Raw genomic sequence first — 19,926 nt, 5'->3', positions numbered from 1 at the left:
TTGGCTTTGAGATTCAGCTTATTTTTGTAAAGCTCCGGGGTGGGAGAGTCAGAGTATTGATGATCTATGTCAATCATTGAGTTGAGAAGTTGCTCCTGTTCTTGCCTCCTAGCTTTGTTCAGCCTAGATGTGTATGCAATAATGTCCCCCCTTATTACTACTTTAAGGGTCTGCCAGAGCAGGGAGGGAGAAACAGTGTCGTCCCTATTGGTTTCCAAGAAATTGTCTATGGCAGTTGAAATCATTTGGCAGAATTCTTTATCTGTTAGTAGTGTGGTATCAAGTCTCCATGGAGCGCGGTCAGAGTAGTTAAGTGGGAAGGACAGATCCAATAGTACTGGGGCATGGTCAGATTCAATTATGGTTGAATATTCTACGTTTTTGACAAAGGGAAGTAGTGTTCTGTCTATAAAGAAGTAATCAATTCTGCTATACGAATGGTGGACGTGTGAAAAAAACGAGAATTTTTTATCGTGAGGAAATTGGAAGCGCCATGGATCGACACATCCAATTTGGTCCATGAACGCTGACAACATTTTAGCTAGGGATGTCCCGATCCCACTTTTTCACTACCGATACCGATACCGATACCTGGGCTTCGGGTATCGGCGATACCGATACCGATCCGATATTTGTATACATTTTTTGACCCCTGAATATTATATATATATATATTTTTTTTTCTTCCTAACACCAGGGGAGCCACCCCTCCTAAATTTCGTTGTTTGGTACCTGTACTGTAGCAATGACAATAAAGACCATTCATTCATTCAAATACCTCCCCAGTATATAGTCCACACCAACAACAGTTAAATTAAAGACTGCCAGCCTTTATTAAAGCAACAAAAATAGTACTCTGCAGTACTCAGTGACCGTATGTCAATATTTTTTTTAAAATAATGTTACTTTTCATTTGCACCTGATGCTGGCCCATTAGGGGTAACTTATAACTAATGCCCTCGATATTTTGATGTTTTACTTTCAGACGAGCCTTGTCTGTGCCATCTTAAAGCCACTATTCTCTGTTCAACGATAGTAACCCCCTTGACGCTTGATCTGCACCTGATGCTGGCCCTAGAGGGCAGATTATGACGTCAGTTTTATTTTTTAACACTTTCTGTGTAACAAGCATACATTTCTCTACTCTTTCTCTTTTCTTGAACTGAATTGGTGCTTTGTGCTTCAGGTCCTGTGGAGACAACTTTCCCTGGTCATGCTTGCTGTGTCCCTAGGCACATCCATGACCATGTAGTGTCTAGTCTCGTGGTTCCAACCATGGAGGTAGAAAATCGGTGGACAGGCTTATTGTAATGCATGGAATCGAATGAGGAATATAAAAACACACGACGTCCTTCGATTTCTGCCTCAACCAGCCTCGGTGTGAACCCGTGCCAACCCCCTGCACGCTGGTCTCAACAAGTCTCTGTTGGCAGGAACTGGCAGGGGAGCTTTTTTGGCGCTTGTCAGTTTCACGTTTTAGTGTATCCTCAATTTAAGCCCAATCCTTTCCACAGCCACAGGCTGCTCTCTCTACTTAACTCCTCAGAGAAGCTAAATCCTGCTCCACCACATTTACCAGTTGTCAAGGACATCGGCTACTTGAATCGTACATTAAATCTTTTGATCTGTGTTTTATTTCGGTAACTACAGTGGGGAGAACAAGTATTTGATACACTGCTGATTTTGCAGGTTTTCCCACTTAGAAAGAATGTAGAGGTCTGTAATTTTTATCATAGGTACACTTCAACTGTGAGAGACGGAATCTAAAACAAAAATCCAGAAAATCACATTGTATGACTTTTAAATAATTAATTTGCATTTTATTGTATGAAATAAGTATTTGATCACCTACCAACCAGTAATAATTCCAGCTCTCACAGACCTGTTAGTTTTTCTTTAAGAAGCCCTCCTATTCTCCACTCATTACCTGTATTAACTGCACCAGTTTGAACTCGTTACCTTTATAAAAGACACACTCCACACACTCAATCAATCAGACCCCAACCTCTCCACAATGGGCAAGACCAAAGAGCTTTTTTTTATTTTTATTATTTATTTTTTGGCTGTGAGAGTCAATTTATTTAAGCCCGCTGATTTAGGTGAATTTACCCTTGAACGTGTCACCTTAACCATCAACGCAACAATTGCCCCCCCTGAGAGATTTGGCAGGAGCCGCCACTGATGCCCTCATCTCTCTCTGAAGATCCCTCCTTGAGCAGGGGATCCAATCCAGGATTGAGGGGGGCGATGGTCTCTGATTAATCCAGTTTGAGTCCTGTTGGAAGGCCTGATGTGGACTCCCCTGTGTGTGGCAGTCTGTCCTGCGATCCTTGCTGAATGGTTGATGCCACCTTGTCCACTTCTATGCCATATTGGGTATCTACGGCTGATGATCGCTCAAGCTTGGCATGTTCAGGCTGGGTGCTATCCCTTTTCTTGTCATTAGAGGGCAGGCTGCCCCTGTCTGCCTGGGCCCTGGTGGTCTTCCTTAGTGCATTGCCCTTCATCATAGCCAACAGGTGGTCCAACATGATGCAGCCCTCCTCCTGGACTGGGGGGGCTTTACGAATTATTTTTCCGTTCTCCCCCCTCGGTCTCTTGGCGTCATCCTCCTCTTGCTGTTTCTTCCTCTTCTCTGCCTTGATGGCCTGCTCTCTCCAGGTCTGGTTTTCCTTGATTGCTTTAAGGAAGAGTCCTCTGAAGGTCTTGATGGTGTTGAACAGCTCCTCTAGTGAGAGGCGGGACGTGTCCTCACACAGATACTCTGCTAGCTCTTCCTTCTTCTTTTTGATGGAGGCAAAGAGCTCCTGCAGCTTCTCACAGGCCTCCAGGTTCCCCTTCATAGCAGTGAGATACTGCTGCTTGATATCCTCCTGAGAAGAAGAGGACACTTTTTTCTCAGAACCCTTCAACCGTTTGACCAGTGAGCTCGACTCTGCCTGAATAGAATCCACATTTATTCTAGCAGCCTTTTCACAGATCTCTAGATCATCCGGAAGGTTCAGCAAGTCAGCATGGGTTTTCTCCGCCTCCTCCAGGATGTGATGGAGCAATGTGATACGGGACTTGTTGGCTTTGGTATCTGTGAGCTTCAGCAAGGTGCTGATCTTGAAGCCATCTGCATTGCCTATGTGACTCCCATAGTTGAGGAAGTTTCCAATGTCAAGTATGAGCTTGCAGAAACTTGGAAGGCGGGTGCTCTCCTTCAAACTCTCACAGGCTGCGTCCAGCAGCTCAGCTTTGGGTTGCAGCATCTTTAACACAGAAGGGGTCTCCTCACAGAGAAGCATGCACTCGATCCTCATGGTGTAGCATGAAACTGATAGGAGCTCGAGGTAGAACCGATCCACACCGGCCAGCTTCTCTATCTCCCCTTGGTATGACTTGAGGTTCTCAATCTCATGTTTCTCCGGCAGTAACGTCTGCATCTGTTTCAGCACCTCGACGTCAAACTTGGAACGGTCCCCATTTTGGATCATAGCTACAAAGTCTTTATGTGAGCATCTGAACTGCTTCAAGAATATGTTCAAATCTAGATTTTTCTTGGCATCAATGAAGGATATCTCTTTGGGCTCTCGTTTGACCGTAGTGTTGGTACTTTTGGCCTTTGAGTCAGTCACTGGCAGACAGAAGAGCTCCTCAATGCTGGAGTAGTCAGGTTCCAGGGAATCAGACTGCACTGACGACCACATGGATTGGCTTTCAGACACCACTCTGGAGGGCAGCTTCTGCCAGTTGAGCTTCTTCATGCGCAGTGTGGGACAGCGGCTGGCCTTGGGGAGAGGAGCGTTCTGGGGCACAATAATACCTCCTCCAATACCTGGGGGAGGGGGTGGTGGGGGAGGGGGGCCCATACCAGGCAGGGGAGGGGGAGGTGGGGGGCCCATACCAGGCAGGGGAGGGGGAGGTGGGGGGCCCATACCAGGCAGGGGAGGGGGAGGAGGTGGACCTCCCTGCCCCATCCCTGGTAGAGGTGGTGGAGGAGGAGGTGGCATCCCAGGTAAAGGAGGAGGTGGTGGGGGTGCACCATAAGTGGTGCCTGGCAGGGGTGGGGGTGGGGGAGGAGGAGGGTTTGGGGTAGCAGCAGGAAGTGGAGGGGGAGGAGGGGGAGGAGGGGGAGTTACGGAAGCCATGTCTGATTGGTTGGTTGTGCTGCCGAGCAAGTCTGTCTGGATTGCCCTGTTGGTGGTCTTGGTCTTGGGACTGGCTGAGATCTGTTGTCTCTTGGAAGAGAGCAGGCGCTCCATCAAACGTTCAGCGGAGTCCATTTGTGAGTCGTGGGCCAGCAGAGTGGCACGGACAGCCAGGGCCTCCAGGGTCAGCCACACGTCTCCCCGTCCTGGAGCCACCAGCAGCAGAGCCTGCAGGATGGACAGCAGCTGGACAGAGGCTGGGGAGCTGCTCACTTTGGTGAGGAGGGAGGTGAAGACCTCCTGGTGACTGCTCATGTCGATGCCTCCGTACACCCTCTCCATCTCCTCCGCATCCTCGGCCATGGAATCCTCAAAGGCCTCACACTGGATGTTCAGGTCCAGGTCCTCAGTCTCCCTGTTACATAAACACACATGCACATATGCACGCACACGCACACACAACATAGGTATTGATGTTTGGGAAATCTTACAGAAAGTGACTGTGACTGTTGTTCCACCAACATTTGATTAGCATTTAATGCATCCCACACCTACCTCAGCATTGGCAGTATATCCAAAACTGGAAAATACATAATTAAGATGAATCCCAGTACTTTCAATATCTCAATATCTCTATATTATCTCAATGGCCAATGCACACAGTGTTTTTGTAGCACTGTCAAATGTTGCAAATGTTGTAATAGTTTCTTATTGCATCACAATGGGACAATTGGAAAAACTTCAACATTCTAAATTGCCTGACACAGAAGAGCTTGCCTTGAAAACGCCTTGTCTAATGGTTTCTATTTTATTTTTTAAAATAATTTTTTTACTTTCTTTTTATTGAGATGTTACAGATATACAAAAATAATACTTTTCAGTTTTGGTTTGTTTTTACACAAAACACAAACATGTCCCAACCCCCCCCCCCCCCCCCCCCCCCCACAAAATCCCAAGTGGTGCATCCCAGGACGAAGGATATAAATAAACAACAATAAATAATAATAATAATAATAACAGTGGTGATAGGTAATGAAGACAGTACAGGTAAGTAATCAAAGAGATAAAGAGAAATAAAGTGCAATTCATTTGTAAGTGAGGATAGATGAGATGGTCGTGTTGGTCTGTGATACCATGTCTGTTATGATTGTAATATGTCCCTCTCTAGAACGAGATGATGTATCTCTAGGGGTTTATCCTGATAAATAGATTCACAACATATGTCATCACTCAGCATCCAGCGCACTTGCATTGTCAGGGAGGGTTTTTAGTTTGTTGAAATAGGATATTATTGGGTTCCAGGTGAAATAAAAGCGGTCTTTGGACCCCCTAAGTGTATATTTAATCTTTTCAAGTTTCAAGTGAAGCATAAGGTCAGTCAACCATAAGGAGGAATTCGGTGGTTTGGGGGATGTCCAACAAAGCAAAATCCTCCGTCGAGCAAGTAGAGTGGCAAATGCCACAATGTCTTTATGCTTGTTAATAATCTGTTGGTCAGTTGGCGCTATGCCAAAGATAGCTGAGTAGGCGTTAGGTTGCAGGTTCAGATCTAGTGCCTGTGAGAGGGTCCTGAAAACTGCTGACCACTAATCAAATAATAAGGGACATGACCAAAACATGTGTGTTAGCGTTGCCGGAGCGTTATGACATCTGCTACAATTCTCATCCACGTCAGGATAGATTCTGGCTAGCCTAGATTTGGAAAGGTGAATTCGGTGCAAGACCTTAAATTGGATTACGCCTAGTCTAGCACATGATGTGCTCCCGTTAACTCTCGTCAGAGCCTCAGTCCAGGAGTCATCGGGTATTACGTCCCCTAGCTCCTCCTGCCATTTCTCTTTAATTTTGTGGAGGGAAGTGTCTCCGAGGGATGATATGCTAGAGTAAATACTTGATATTAGGCCTTTTAGATTGGGAGGAATTTGGAGGATATCATCTATAGCAGAAGGTTGTGGTGCATTTGGGAAGTTTGGATCCAAACTTTTAATGAAATGTCGGACCTGGAGGTATCGAAAATAACTTGAGCGGGGAAGGTTGAATTTTTGAGAGAGGTGATTAAAGGTCGAGAAGACGCCCTCAGTATAGAGATCTTTAAATTTGGAGAGACCGAGTCTTTTCCATAAGGCGAAAGCATTGTCTATTCTGGCGGGGACAAAAAGGTGGTTATTGCAGATAGGGGCTAGGTTGGAGAAATCTTTTAAACCAAAGTGGCGTCGAAATTGTGACCATATTCGTAATGTATTAACAACAACAGGGTTAGAGGTGTAGTGTGGGGGCAGATAGAGGGAGTTTGGAGGTAATCAAGGCGGAGAGGGATGTTGAAAGACATGACTCATTTTCTATTTCGCACCAAGACGGCTGTGGTGAATGGACCCAGTATATGATTTTCTGAATATTGGCAGCCCAGTGATAATAAAGCAAATTTGGTAGGCCCAGTCCGCCCTGGGACCGATGTCGCTGTAGAAGTCTTTTCTGTATTCTAGGGACTTTACCCCCCCCAAATGAAAGATGATATGGACTTATCTATGGACGAGAAGAAGGACTTTGGGAGGAATATAGGGAGACATTGGAAAAGGTAGAGGAATCGGGGTAGAACGTTCATCTTAATGCTTAATACAGTTGATCTTCCCTGCCAGTGATAAATTAATGGACCTCCATTTCTGTAAATCATCTTTTAATTTATTAACAAGGGGCGTGAAGTTTTTTTCATGTAGTTTAGAGAAGGACCGTGTAATATTAATTCCCAAATATTTGAAGCCAGATTTAGACAAATGGAAGGGCAAGTCACATTGTGGGATTGCGAGATCTAGGTTGTTCACTGGAAAACATTCGCTCTTAGTGAGGTTGATCTTGTATCCCGAAAAGCTACCAAATCTATGCAGCATCTGAACTATATGGGAAATGCATTGCACCGGTTCAGATACATACAACAGTAAGTCGTCGGCATATAGCGCCACCTTGTGTTCCTTCCCCCATCTAGAAATTCCATTTATTATTGGAGAAGATTTTAACATGATAGACAGAGGTTCGATGGCGAATGAGAATAGGAGTGGGCTCAGCGGGCACCCCTGGCGTGTCCCTCTCGACAATGAGAAAAATGTGGAGCGTTTCCCGTTCGTAACTACCGATGCCTTAGGACAGGGGTCGGCAATAGGCGGCCCGTGGGCCATTGCTGGCCCGTCACCAATAATATTTGGCCCAGCAGATTATTTTGAGAATCCACTTTTTATTTTTTATTTTTTTTATTTTTTTATAATAATATCGGACCGACAGTCCCACATATAGCGCCTATAATGTCCGAATAGAGAATCGAACTCCACCTGAATAATGCTTATTGTACTTTTATCCATGTTGAGAGTGAATGACACAGGGACAGACAATCAGGCAGCAAGGTGCACCGAAGCGCACTGACGCTGAACCCCTCAGAGTGAATCATAAGCAGGTGGACAACGCGTCACGGTGCTGAAATAGCCGACATACCGTGTGTGGTTTGAACAAAATAACACGAGCTCAGTAAGCCATTCAAACGTAATGTTTACGTATATGTGACTGCAACACACATATGAACAGTAACAACGCAAATTCTGTTTAATTTTCTGAAAAACATTGAAAACAAAATCGGCGCAAACAAAAAGCATCTCCCATCGGTCAGTATTTGCTTGATATCTGGTGATATTGACGTCACTTTAATCCACAGGCAGTTCTCAAGGTTTTTATGCATCCATCGATTCCTCTCGTGCGTCTTTATCGCATTCATTGACGAAAAGGACGACTCGCGTATAGAAAGGGAACATTGTGAGCACGGAAAATGTCTCTCACAACGGCTTTGCATTGATGAAACCAGGTAGGATGAACGTATAGTTCGCTGTCCATTCCTCTTTAAATGCCCTGTTTCCACCGTCAACTTTCCTCTTTAGACCTTTGGAGAGTGACATTATGTTTCTCTTGCTAGCAGGTTAAATGTTTGGCTAACTTCACCCGGCACGCAAACAACCAATCCAATAATAATAATGTGACCTTGTCTGGGAGGAGGGGGGAATAATTATCAGAATGAAACTGTTACATAATTATTAGAATAAGTTAGGCTACGCTACATCGTCAGTCCACACATTTATTATTCAAAAATATGGAAAAGTGTGAAACTACGTTTCAACGTTGTTGAGAATCACAACACAAACTCGCTAATCAAGCCAAAATACTGCAACATAATGGATTGGACAGCTACCTAGTTAACTAGAACACTACTTTACATTGTTAGCAGGTTCACAAAACAAGCTGTGTTAGTTGACTAGCGATGTGTACAGTCGAAAGAAAAGTCAAAGCATTAGAACGTGTCACATTTTAAAACAATCAATTACTTAAATTAGCCTTTGATTATGTTCGGGCCCGCCATCTAGTGGCTCAAAAAAAAATTGGCCCGAGGCCAAACCTAATTGCCGACCCCTGCCTTAGGAGATGAGTATAGTAGTCTGATCCATGCAATAAAAGTGGGTCCAAAGCCAAAAGCTTTCAGACATTCAAATAAGTACGCCCACTCCACTCTGTCAAAAGCCTTCTCCGCATCCAGGGAGAGAACCACCTCAGGTACCTCCTCGGACGTAGGAGAATGTACGACATTTAGAAGGTTTCGGATGTTAGAGAATGAGTGGCGGCCCAGCATGAAGCCAGTTTGATCAGGGGAGATCACCTCGTCTGTGACGGACTCTAGACGCCGGGCGAGTGCTTTAGCTAATATCTTGACATCGCTGTTGAGCAGCGAGATGGGGCGATGTGAACCACACTCCGTTCTGTCTTTCCCTGGTTTCGGTAAAAGGGTTATGAATGCCTCTGTTAGCGTCTGTGGCAGGGCCTCATTATCCATTGAGTCATTGAACATTTCTAAGATGAGCGGAGTTAATTTGGTTGAGAATTTTTTGTAGAATTCGATGGGGTATCCATCAGGGCCCGGGGCCTTACTACTTTGCATAGCTGTGATTGCATTATAAATGTCGGTGTCTTGGAAGGGTAGTTCAAGTTCTGCTTTATGAACAGGGTTGATAACAGGGGCATTTAAATTTGTGAAGAAATGTTGCATATTGGTATCATCATTGGGTGCCTCAGAAGTGTACAATTTGGAATAAAATGCCCTAAAAGTCTCATTGATTTCGAGGGGGTCAGTTGTAAGCTCCCCATTTTCTCTTTTAATTTGTGGAATCTGTTGGTCAGAGGATTTACATTTTAATTGATGCGCTAACATTCTACCAGCCTTTTCCCCATGCTCATAAACAAAGCCTCGTGATTTCAGCAGCATACGTTCTGTCTTATCGGATGTTAATAACTCGTATTTGGCTTTGAGATTCAGCTTATTTTTGTAAAGCTCCGGGGTGGGAGAGTCAGAGTATTGATGATCTATGTCAATCATTGAGTTGAGAAGTTGCTCCTGTTCTTGCCTCCTAGCTTTGTTCAGCCTAGATGTGTATGCAATAATGTCCCCCCTTATTACTACTTTAAGGGTCTGCCAGAGCAGGGAGGGAGAAACAGTGTCGTCCCTATTGGTTTCCAAGAAATTGTCTATGGCAGTTGAAATCATTTGGCAGAATTCTTTATCTGTTAGTAGTGTGGTATCAAGTCTCCATGGAGCGCGGTCAGAGTAGTTAAGTGGGAAGGACAGATCCAATAGTACTGGGGCATGGTCAGATTCAATTATGGTTGAATATTCTACGTTTTTGACAAAGGGAAGTAGTGTTCTGTCTATAAAGAAGTAATCAATTCTGCTATACGAATGGTGGACGTGTGAAAAAAACGAGAATTTTTTATCGTGAGGAAATTGGAAGCGCCATGGATCGACACATCCAATTTGGTCCATGAACGCTGACAACATTTTAGCTAGGGATGTCCCGATCCCACTTTTTCACTACCGATACCGATACCTGGGCTTCGGGTATCGGCGATACCGATACCGATCCGATATTTGTATACATTTTTTGACCCCTGAATATTATATATATATATATTTTTTTTTTTTCCTAACACCAGGGGAGCCACCCCTCCTAAATTTCGTTGTTTGGTACCTGTACTGTAGCAATGACAATAAAGACCATTCATTCATTCATTCATTCAAATACCTCCCCAGTATATAGTCCACACCAACAACAGTTAAATTAAAGACTGCCAGCCTTTATTAAAGCAACAAAAATAGTACTCTGCAGTACTCAGTGACCGTATGTCAATATTTTTTTTTAAATAATGTTACTTTTCATTTGCACCTGATGCTGGCCCATTAGGGGTAACTTATAACTAATGCCCTCGATATTTTGATGTTTTACTTTCAGACGAGCCTTGTCTGTGCCATCTTAAAGCCACTATTCTCTGTTCAACGATAGTAACCCCCTTGACGCTTGATCTGCACCTGATGCTGGCCCTAGAGGGCAGATTATGACGTCAGTTTTATTTTTTAACACTTTCTGTGTAACAAGCATACATTTCTCTACTCTTTCTCTTTTCTTGAACTGAATTGGTGCTTTGTGCTTCAGGTCCTGTGGAGACAACTTTCCCTGGTCATGCTTGCTGTGTCCCTAGGCACATCCATGACCATGTAGTGTCTAGTCTCGTGGTTCCAACCATGGAGGTAGAAAATCGGTGGACAGGCTTATTGTAATGCATGGAATCGAATGAGGAATATAAAAACACACGACGTCCTTCGATTTCTGCCTCAACCAGCCTCGGTGTGAACCCGTGCCAACCCCCTGCACGCTGGTCTCAACAAGTCTCTGTTGGCAGGAACTGGCAGGGGAGCTTTTTTGGCGCTTGTCAGTTTCACGTTTTAGTGTATCCTCAATTTAAGCCCAATCCTTTCCACAGCCACAGGCTGCTCTCTCTACTTAACTCCTCAGAGAAGCTAAATCCTGCTCCACCACATTTACCAGTTGTCAAGGACATCGGCTACTTGAATCGTACATTAAATCTTTTGATCTGTGTTTTATTTCGGTAACTACAGTGGTGAGAACAAGTATTTGATACACTGCTGATTTTGCAGGTTTTCCCACTTAGAAAGAATGTAGAGGTCTGTAATTTTTATCATAGGTACACTTCAACTGTGAGAGACGGAATCTAAAACAAAAATCCAGAAAATCACATTGTATGACTTTTAAATAATTAATTTGCATTTTATTGTATGAAATAAGTATTTGATCACCTACCAACCAGTAATAATTCCAGCTCTCACAGACCTGTTAGTTTTTCTTTAAGAAGCCCTCCTATTCTCCACTCATTACCTGTATTAACTGCACCAGTTTGAACTCGTTACCTTTATAAAAGACACACTCCACACACTCAATCAATCAGACCCCAACCTCTCCACAATGGGCAAGACCAAAGAGCTTTTTTTTATTTTTATTATTTATTTTTTGGCTGTGAGAGTCAATTTATTTAAGCCCGCTGATTTAGGTGAATTTACCCTTGAACGTGTCACCTTAACCATCAACGCAACAATTGCCCCCCCTGAGAGATTTGGCAGGAGCCGCCACTGATGCCCTCATCTCTCTCTGAAGATCCCTCCTTGAGCAGGGGATCCAATCCAGGATTGAGGGGGGCGATGGTCTCTGATTAATCCAGTTTGAGTCCTGTTGGAAGGCCTGATGTGGACTCCCCTGTGTGTGGCAGTCTGTCCTGCGATCCTTGCTGAATGGTTGATGCCACCTTGTCCACTTCTATGCCATATTGGGTATCTACGGCTGATGATCGCTCAAGCTTGGCATGTTCAGGCTGGGTGCTATCCCTTTTCTTGTCATTAGAGGGCAGGCTGCCCCTGTCTGCCTGGGCCCTGGTGGTCTTCCTTAGTGCATTGCCCTTCATCATAGCCAACAGGTGGTCCAACATGATGCAGCCCTCCTCCTGGACTGGGGGGGCTTTACGAATTATTTTTCCGTTCTCCCCCCTCGGTCTCTTGGCGTCATCCTCCTCTTGCTGTTTCTTCCTCTTCTCTGCCTTGATGGCCTGCTCTCTCCAGGTCTGGTTTTCCTTGATTGCTTTAAGGAAGAGTCCTCTGAAGGTCTTGATGGTGTTGAACAGCTCCTCTAGTGAGAGGCGGGACGTGTCCTCACACAGATACTCTGCTAGCTCTTCCTTCTTCTTTTTGATGGAGGCAAAGAGCTCCTGCAGCTTCTCACAGGCCTCCAGGTTCCCCTTCATAGCAGTGAGATACTGCTGCTTGATATCCTCCTGAGAAGAAGAGGACACTTTTTTCTCAGAACCCTTCAACCGTTTGACCAGTGAGCTCGACTCTGCCTGAATAGAATCCACATTTATTCTAGCAGCCTTTTCACAGATCTCTAGATCATCCGGAAGGTTCAGCAAGTCAGCATGGGTTTTCTCCGCCTCCTCCAGGATGTGATGGAGCAATGTGATACGGGACTTGTTGGCTTTGGTATCTGTGAGCTTCAGCAAGGTGCTGATCTTGAAGCCATCTGCATTGCCTATGTGACTCCCATAGTTGAGGAAGTTTCCAATGTCAAGTATGAGCTTGCAGAAACTTGGAAGGCGGGTGCTCTCCTTCAAACTCTCACAGGCTGCGTCCAGCAGCTCAGCTTTGGGTTGCAGCATCTTTAACACAGAAGGGGTCTCCTCACAGAGAAGCATGCACTCGATCCTCATGGTGTAGCATGAAACTGATAGGAGCTCGAGGTAGAACCGATCCACACCGGCCAGCTTCTCTATCTCCCCTTGGTATGACTTGAGGTTCTCAATCTCATGTTTCTCCGGCAGTAACGTCTGCATCTGTTTCAGCACCTCGACGTCAAACTTGGAACGGTCCCCATTTTGGATCATAGCTACAAAGTCTTTATGTGAGCATCTGAACTGCTTCAAGAATATGTTCAAATCTAGATTTTTCTTGGCATCAATGAAGGATATCTCTTTGGGCTCTCGTTTGACCGTAGTGTTGGTACTTTTGGCCTTTGAGTCAGTCACTGGCAGACAGAAGAGCTCCTCAATGCTGGAGTAGTCAGGTTCCAGGGAATCAGACTGCACTGACGACCACATGGATTGGCTTTCAGACACCACTCTGGAGGGCAGCTTCTGCCAGTTGAGCTTCTTCATGCGCAGTGTGGGACAGCGGCTGGCCTTGGGGAGAGGAGCGTTCTGGGGCACAATAATACCTCCTCCAATACCTGGGGGAGGGGGTGGTGGGGGAGGGGGGCCCATACCAGGCAGGGGAGGGGGAGGTGGGGGGCCCATACCAGGCAGGGGAGGGGGAGGTGGGGGGCCCATACCAGGCAGGGGAGGGGGAGGAGGTGGACCTCCCTGCCCCATCCCTGGTAGAGGTGGTGGAGGAGGAGGTGGCATCCCAGGTAAAGGAGGAGGTGGTGGGGGTGCACCATAAGTGGTGCCTGGCAGGGGTGGGGGTGGGGGAGGAGGAGGGTTTGGGGTAGCAGCAGGAAGTGGAGGGGGAGGAGGGGGAGGAGGGGGAGTTACGGAAGCCATGTCTGATTGGTTGGTTGTGCTGCCGAGCAAGTCTGTCTGGATTGCCCTGTTGGTGGTCTTGGTCTTGGGACTGGCTGAGATCTGTTGTCTCTTGGAAGAGAGCAGGCGCTCCATCAAACGTTCAGCGGAGTCCATTTGTGAGTCGTGGGCCAGCAGAGTGGCACGGACAGCCAGGGCCTCCAGGGTCAGCCACACGTCTCCCCGTCCTGGAGCCACCAGCAGCAGAGCCTGCAGGATGGACAGCAGCTGGACAGAGGCTGGGGAGCTGCTCACTTTGGTGAGGAGGGAGGTGAAGACCTCCTGGTGACTGCTCATGTCGATGCCTCCGTACACCCTCTCCATCTCCTCCGCATCCTCGGCCATGGAATCCTCAAAGGCCTCACACTGGATGTTCAGGTCCAGGTCCTCAGTCTCCCTGTTACATAAACACACATGCACATATGCACGCACACGCACACACAACATAGGTATTGATGTTTGGGAAATCTTACAGAAAGTGACTGTGACTGTTGTTCCACCAACATTTGATTAGCATTTAATGCATCCCACACCTACCTCAGCATTGGCAGTATATCCAAAACTGGAAAATACATAATTAAGATGAATCCCAGTACTTTCAATATCTCAATATCTCTATATTATCTCAATGGCCAATGCACACAGTGTTTTTGTAGCACTGTCAAATGTTGCAAATGTTGTAATAGTTTCTTATTGCATCACAATGGGACAATTGGAAAAACTTCAACATTCTAAATTGCCTGACACAGAAGAGCTTGCCTTGAAAACGCCTTGTCTAATGGTTTCTATTTTATTTTTTTAAATATTTTTTTTACTTTCTTTTTATTGAGATGTTACAGATATACAAAAATAATACTTTTCAGTTTTGGTTTGTTTTTACTCAAAACACAAACATGTCCCAACCCCCCCCCCCCCCCCCCCCACAAAATCCCAAGTGGTGCATCCCAGGACGAAGGATATAAATAAACAACAATAAATAATAATAATAATAATAACAGTGGTGATAGGTAATGAAGACAGTACAGGTAAGTAATCAAAGAGATAAAGAGAAATAAAGTGCAATTCATTTGTAAGTGAGGATAGATGAGATGGTCGTGTTGGTCTGTGATACCATGTCTGTTATGATTGTAATATGTCCCTCTCTAGAACGAGATGATGTATCTCTAGGGGTTTATCCTGATAAATAGATTCACAACATATGTCATCACTCAGCATCCAGCGCACTTGCATTGTCAGGGAGGGTTTTTAGTTTGTTGAAATAGGATATTATTGGGTTCCAGGTGAAATAAAAGCGGTCTTTGGACCCCCTAAGTGTATATTTAATCTTTTCAAGTTTCAAGTGAAGCATAAGGTCAGTCAACCATAAGGAGGAATTCGGTGGTTTGGGGGATGTCCAACAAAGCAAAATCCTCCGTCGAGCAAGTAGAGTGGCAAATGCCACAATGTCTTTATGCTTGTTAATAATCTGTTGGTCAGTTGGCGCTATGCCAAAGATAGCTGAGTAGGCGTTAGGTTGCAGGTTCAGATCTAGTGCCTGTGAGAGGGTCCTGAAAACTGCTGACCAATAATCAAATAATAAGGGACATGACCAAAACATGTGTGTTAGCGTTGCCGGAGCGTTATGACATCTGCTACAATTCTCATCCACGTCAGGATAGATTCTGGCTAGCCTAGATTTGGAAAGGTGAATTCGGTGCAAGACCTTAAATTGGATTACGCCTAGTCTAGCACATGATGTGCTCCCGTTAACTCTCGTCAGAGCCTCAGTCCAGGAGTCATCGGGTATTACGTCCCCTAGCTCCTCCTGCCATTTCTCTTTAATTTTGTGGAGGGAAGTGTCTCCGAGGGATGATATGCTAGAGTAAATACTTGATATTAGGCCTTTTAGATTGGGAGGAATTTGGAGGATATCATCTATAGCAGAAGGTTGTGGTGCATTTGGGAAGTTTGGATCCAAACTTTTAATGAAATGTCGGACCTGGAGGTATCGAAAATAACTTGAGCGGGGAAGGTTGAATTTTTGAGAGAGGTGATTAAAGGTCGAGAAGACGCCCTCAGTATAGAGATCTTTAAATTTGGAGAGACCGAGTCTTTTCCATAAGGCGAAAGCATTGTCTATTCTGGCGGGGACAAAAAGGTGGTTATTGCAGATAGGGGCTAGGTTGGAGAAATCTTTTAAACCAAAGTGGCGTCGAAATTGTGACCATATTCGTAATGTATTAACAACAACAGGGTTAGAGGTGTAGTGTGGGGCAGATAGAGGGAGTTTGGAGGTAATCAAGGCGGAGAGGGATGTTGAAAGACATGACTCATTTTCTATTTCGCACCAAGACGGCTGTGGTGAATGGACCCAGTATATGATTTTCTGAATATTGGCAGCCCAGTGATAATAAAGCAAATTTGGTAGGCCCAGTCCGCCCTGGGACCGATGTCGCTGTAGAAGTCTTTTCTGTATTCTAGGGACTTTACCCCCCCCAAATGAAAGATGATATGGACTTATCTATGGACGAGAAGAAGGACTTTGGGAGGAATATAGGGAGACATTGGAAAAGGTAGAGGAATCGGGGTAGAACGTTCATCTTAATGCTTAATACAGTTGATCTTCCCTGCCAGTGATAAATTAATGGACCTCCATTTCTGTAAATCATCTTTTAATTTATTAACAAGGGGCGTGAAGTTTTTTTCATGTAGTTTAGAGAAGGACCGTGTAATATTAATTCCCAAATATTTGAAGCCAGATTTAGACAAATGGAAGGGCAAGTCACATTGTGGGATTGCGAGATCTAGGTTGTTCACTGGAAAACATTCGCTCTTAGTGAGGTTGATCTTGTATCCCGAAAAGCTACCAAATCTATGCAGCATCTGAACTATATGGGAAATGCATTGCACCGGTTCAGATACATACAACAGTAAGTCGTCGGCATATAGCGCCACCTTGTGTTCCTTCCCCCATCTAGAAATTCCATTTATTATTGGAGAAGATTTTAACATGATAGACAGAGGTTCGATGGCGAATGAGAATAGGAGTGGGCTCAGCGGGCACCCCTGGCGTGTCCCTCTCGACAATGAGAAAAATGTGGAGCGTTTCCCGTTCGTAACTACCGATGCCTTAGGACAGGGGTCGGCAATAGGCGGCCCGTGGGCCATTGCTGGCCCGTCACCAATAATATTTGGCCCAGCAGATTATTTTGAGAATCCACTTTTTTTTTTTTTTTTTTTTTTTTTTTTTATAATAATATCGGACCGACAGTCCCACATATAGCGCCTATAATGTCCGAATAGAGAATCGAACTCCACCTGAATAATGCTTATTGTACTTTTATCCATGTTGAGAGTGAATGACACAGGGACAGACAATCAGGCAGCAAGGTGCACCGAAGCGCACTGACGCTGAACCCCTCAGAGTGAATCATAAGCAGGTGGACAACGCGTCACGGTGCTGAAATAGCCGACATACCGTGTGTGGTTTGAACAAAATAACACGAGCTCAGTAAGCCATTCAAACGTAATGTTTACGTATATGTGACTGCAACACACATATGAACAGTAACAACGCAAATTCTGTTTAATTTTCTGAAAAACATTGAAAACAAAATCGGCGCAAACAAAAAGCATCTCCCATCGGTCAGTATTTGCTTGATATCTGGTGATATTGACGTCACTTTAATCCACAGGCAGTTCTCAAGGTTTTTATGCATCCATCGATTCCTCTCGTGCGTCTTTATCGCATTCATTGACGAAAAGGACGACTCGCGTATAGAAAGGGAACATTGTGAGCACGGAAAATGTCTCTCACAACGGCTTTGCATTGATGAAACCAGGTAGGATGAACGTATAGTTCGCTGTCCATTCCTCTTTAAATGCCCTGTTTCCACCGTCAACTTTCCTCTTTAGACCTTTGGAGAGTGACATTATGTTTCTCTTGCTAGCAGGTTAAATGTTTGGCTAACTTCACCCGGCACGCAAACAACCAATCCAATAATAATAATGTGACCTTGTCTGGGAGGAGGGGGGAATAATTATCAGAATGAAACTGTTACATAATTATTAGAATAAGTTAGGCTACGCTACATCGTCAGTCCACACATTTATTATTCAAAAATATGGAAAAGTGTGAAACTACGTTTCAACGTTGTTGAGAATCACAACACAAACTCGCTAATCAAGCCAAAATACTGCAACATAATGGATTGGACAGCTACCTAGTTAACTAGAACACTACTTTACATTGTTAGCAGGTTCACAAAACAAGCTGTGTTAGTTGACTAGCGATGTGTACAGTCGAAAGAAAAGTCAAAGCATTAGAACGTGTCACATTTTAAAACAATCAATTACTTAAATTAGCCTTTGATTATGTTCGGGCCCGCCATCTAGTGGCTCAAAAAAAAATTGGCCCGAGGCCAAACCTAATTGCCGACCCCTGCCTTAGGAGATGAGTATAGTAGTCTGATCCATGCAATAAAAGTGGGTCCAAAGCCAAAAGCTTTCAGACATTCAAATAAGTACGCCCACTCCACTCTGTCAAAAGCCTTCTCCGCATCCAGGGAGAGAACCACCTCAGGTACCTCCTCGGACGTAGGAGAATGTACGACATTTAGAAGGTTTCGGATGTTAGAGAATGAGTGGCGGCCCAGCATGAAGCCAGTTTGATCAGGGGAGATCACCTCGTCTGTGACGGACTCTAGACGCCGGGCGAGTGCTTTAGCTAATATCTTGACATCGCTGTTGAGCAGCGAGATGGGGCGATGTGAACCACACTCCGTTCTGTCTTTCCCTGGTTTCGGTAAAAGGGTTATGAATGCCTCTGTTAGCGTCTGTGGCAGGGCCTCATTATCCATTGAGTCATTGAACATTTCTAAGATGAGCGGAGTTAATTTGGTTGAGAATTTTTTGTAGAATTCGATGGGGTATCCATCAGGGCCCGGGGCCTTACTACTTTGCATAGCTGTGATTGCATTATAAATGTCGGTGTCTTGGAAGGGTAGTTCAAGTTCTGCTTTATGAACAGGGTTGATAACAGGGGCATTTAAATTTGTGAAGAAATGTTGCATATTGGTATCATCATTGGGTGCCTCAGAAGTGTACAATTTGGAATAAAATGCCCTAAAAGTCTCATTGATTTCGAGGGGGTCAGTTGTAAGCTCCCCATTTTCTCTTTTAATTTGTGGAATCTGTTGGTCAGAGGATTTACATTTTAATTGATGCGCTAACATTCTACCAGCCTTTTCCCCATGCTCATAAACAAAGCCTCGTGATTTCAGCAGCATACGTTCTGTCTTATCGGATGTTAATAACTCGTATTTGGCTTTGAGATTCAGCTTATTTTTGTAAAGCTCCGGGGTGGGAGAGTCAGAGTATTGATGATCTATGTCAATCATTGAGTTGAGAAGTTGCTCCTGTTCTTGCCTCCTAGCTTTGTTCAGCCTAGATGTGTATGCAATAATGTCCCCCCTTATTACTACTTTAAGGGTCTGCCAGAGCAGGGAGGGAGAAACAGTGTCGTCCCTATTGGTTTCCAAGAAATTGTCTATGGCAGTTGAAATCATTTGGCAGAATTCTTTATCTGTTAGTAGTGTGGTATCAAGTCTCCATGGAGCGCGGTCAGAGTAGTTAAGTGGGAAGGACAGATCCAATAGTACTGGGGCATGGTCAGATTCAATTATGGTTGAATATTCTACGTTTTTGACAAAGGGAAGTAGTGTTCTGTCTATAAAGAAGTAATCAATTCTGCTATACGAATGGTGGACGTGTGAAAAAAACGAGAATTTTTTATCGTGAGGAAATTGGAAGCGCCATGGATCGACACATCCAATTTGGTCCATGAACGCTGACAACATTTTAGCTAGGGATGTCCCGATCCCACTTTTTCACTACCGATACCGATACCGATACCTGGGCTTCGGGTATCGGCGATACCGATACCGATCCGATATTTGTATACATTTTTTGACCCCTGAATATTATATATATATATATATTTTTTTTTTCTTCCTAACACCAGGGGAGCCACCCCTCCTAAATTTCGTTGTTTGGTACCTGTACTGTAGCAATGACAATAAAGACCATTCATTCATTCAAATACCTCCCCAGTATATAGTCCACACCAACAACAGTTAAATTAAAGACTGCCAGCCTTTATTAAAGCAACAAAAATAGTACTCTGCAGTACTCAGTGACCGTATGTCAATATTTTTTTTAAAATAATGTTACTTTTCATTTGCACCTGATGCTGGCCCATTAGGGGTAACTTATAACTAATGCCCTCGATATTTTGATGTTTTACTTTCAGACGAGCCTTGTCTGTGCCATCTTAAAG

At 44.5% G+C, this 19,926-nt stretch overlaps 1 protein-coding gene across 1 annotated transcript; it reads right to left on the bottom strand.

Annotated features, from left to right (window-relative positions):
* Positions 1-1,026: 1,026 nt before the first annotated feature.
* On the bottom strand, positions 1,027-19,919 carry LOC308167912 (inverted formin-2-like; the record flags this gene model as incomplete). Its single annotated transcript, XM_080542389.1, has 4 exons — positions 1,027-1,074; positions 2,385-4,544; positions 11,976-14,007; positions 19,906-19,919. The coding sequence occupies 4 exons, from the start codon at positions 19,917-19,919 to the stop codon at positions 1,027-1,029; spliced, it is 4,254 nt and encodes a 1,417-aa protein (XP_080398515.1).
* Positions 19,920-19,926: the final 7 nt, after the last annotated feature.

This window comes from Nansenia antarctica (genome assembly GCF_963989245.1).
Source record: "Nansenia antarctica genome assembly, chromosome: 11".
NCBI classification, from domain to species: domain Eukaryota; kingdom Metazoa; phylum Chordata; class Actinopteri; order Argentiniformes; family Microstomatidae; genus Nansenia; species Nansenia antarctica.
This window is presented reverse-complemented; position numbering and strand designations above follow the sequence as displayed.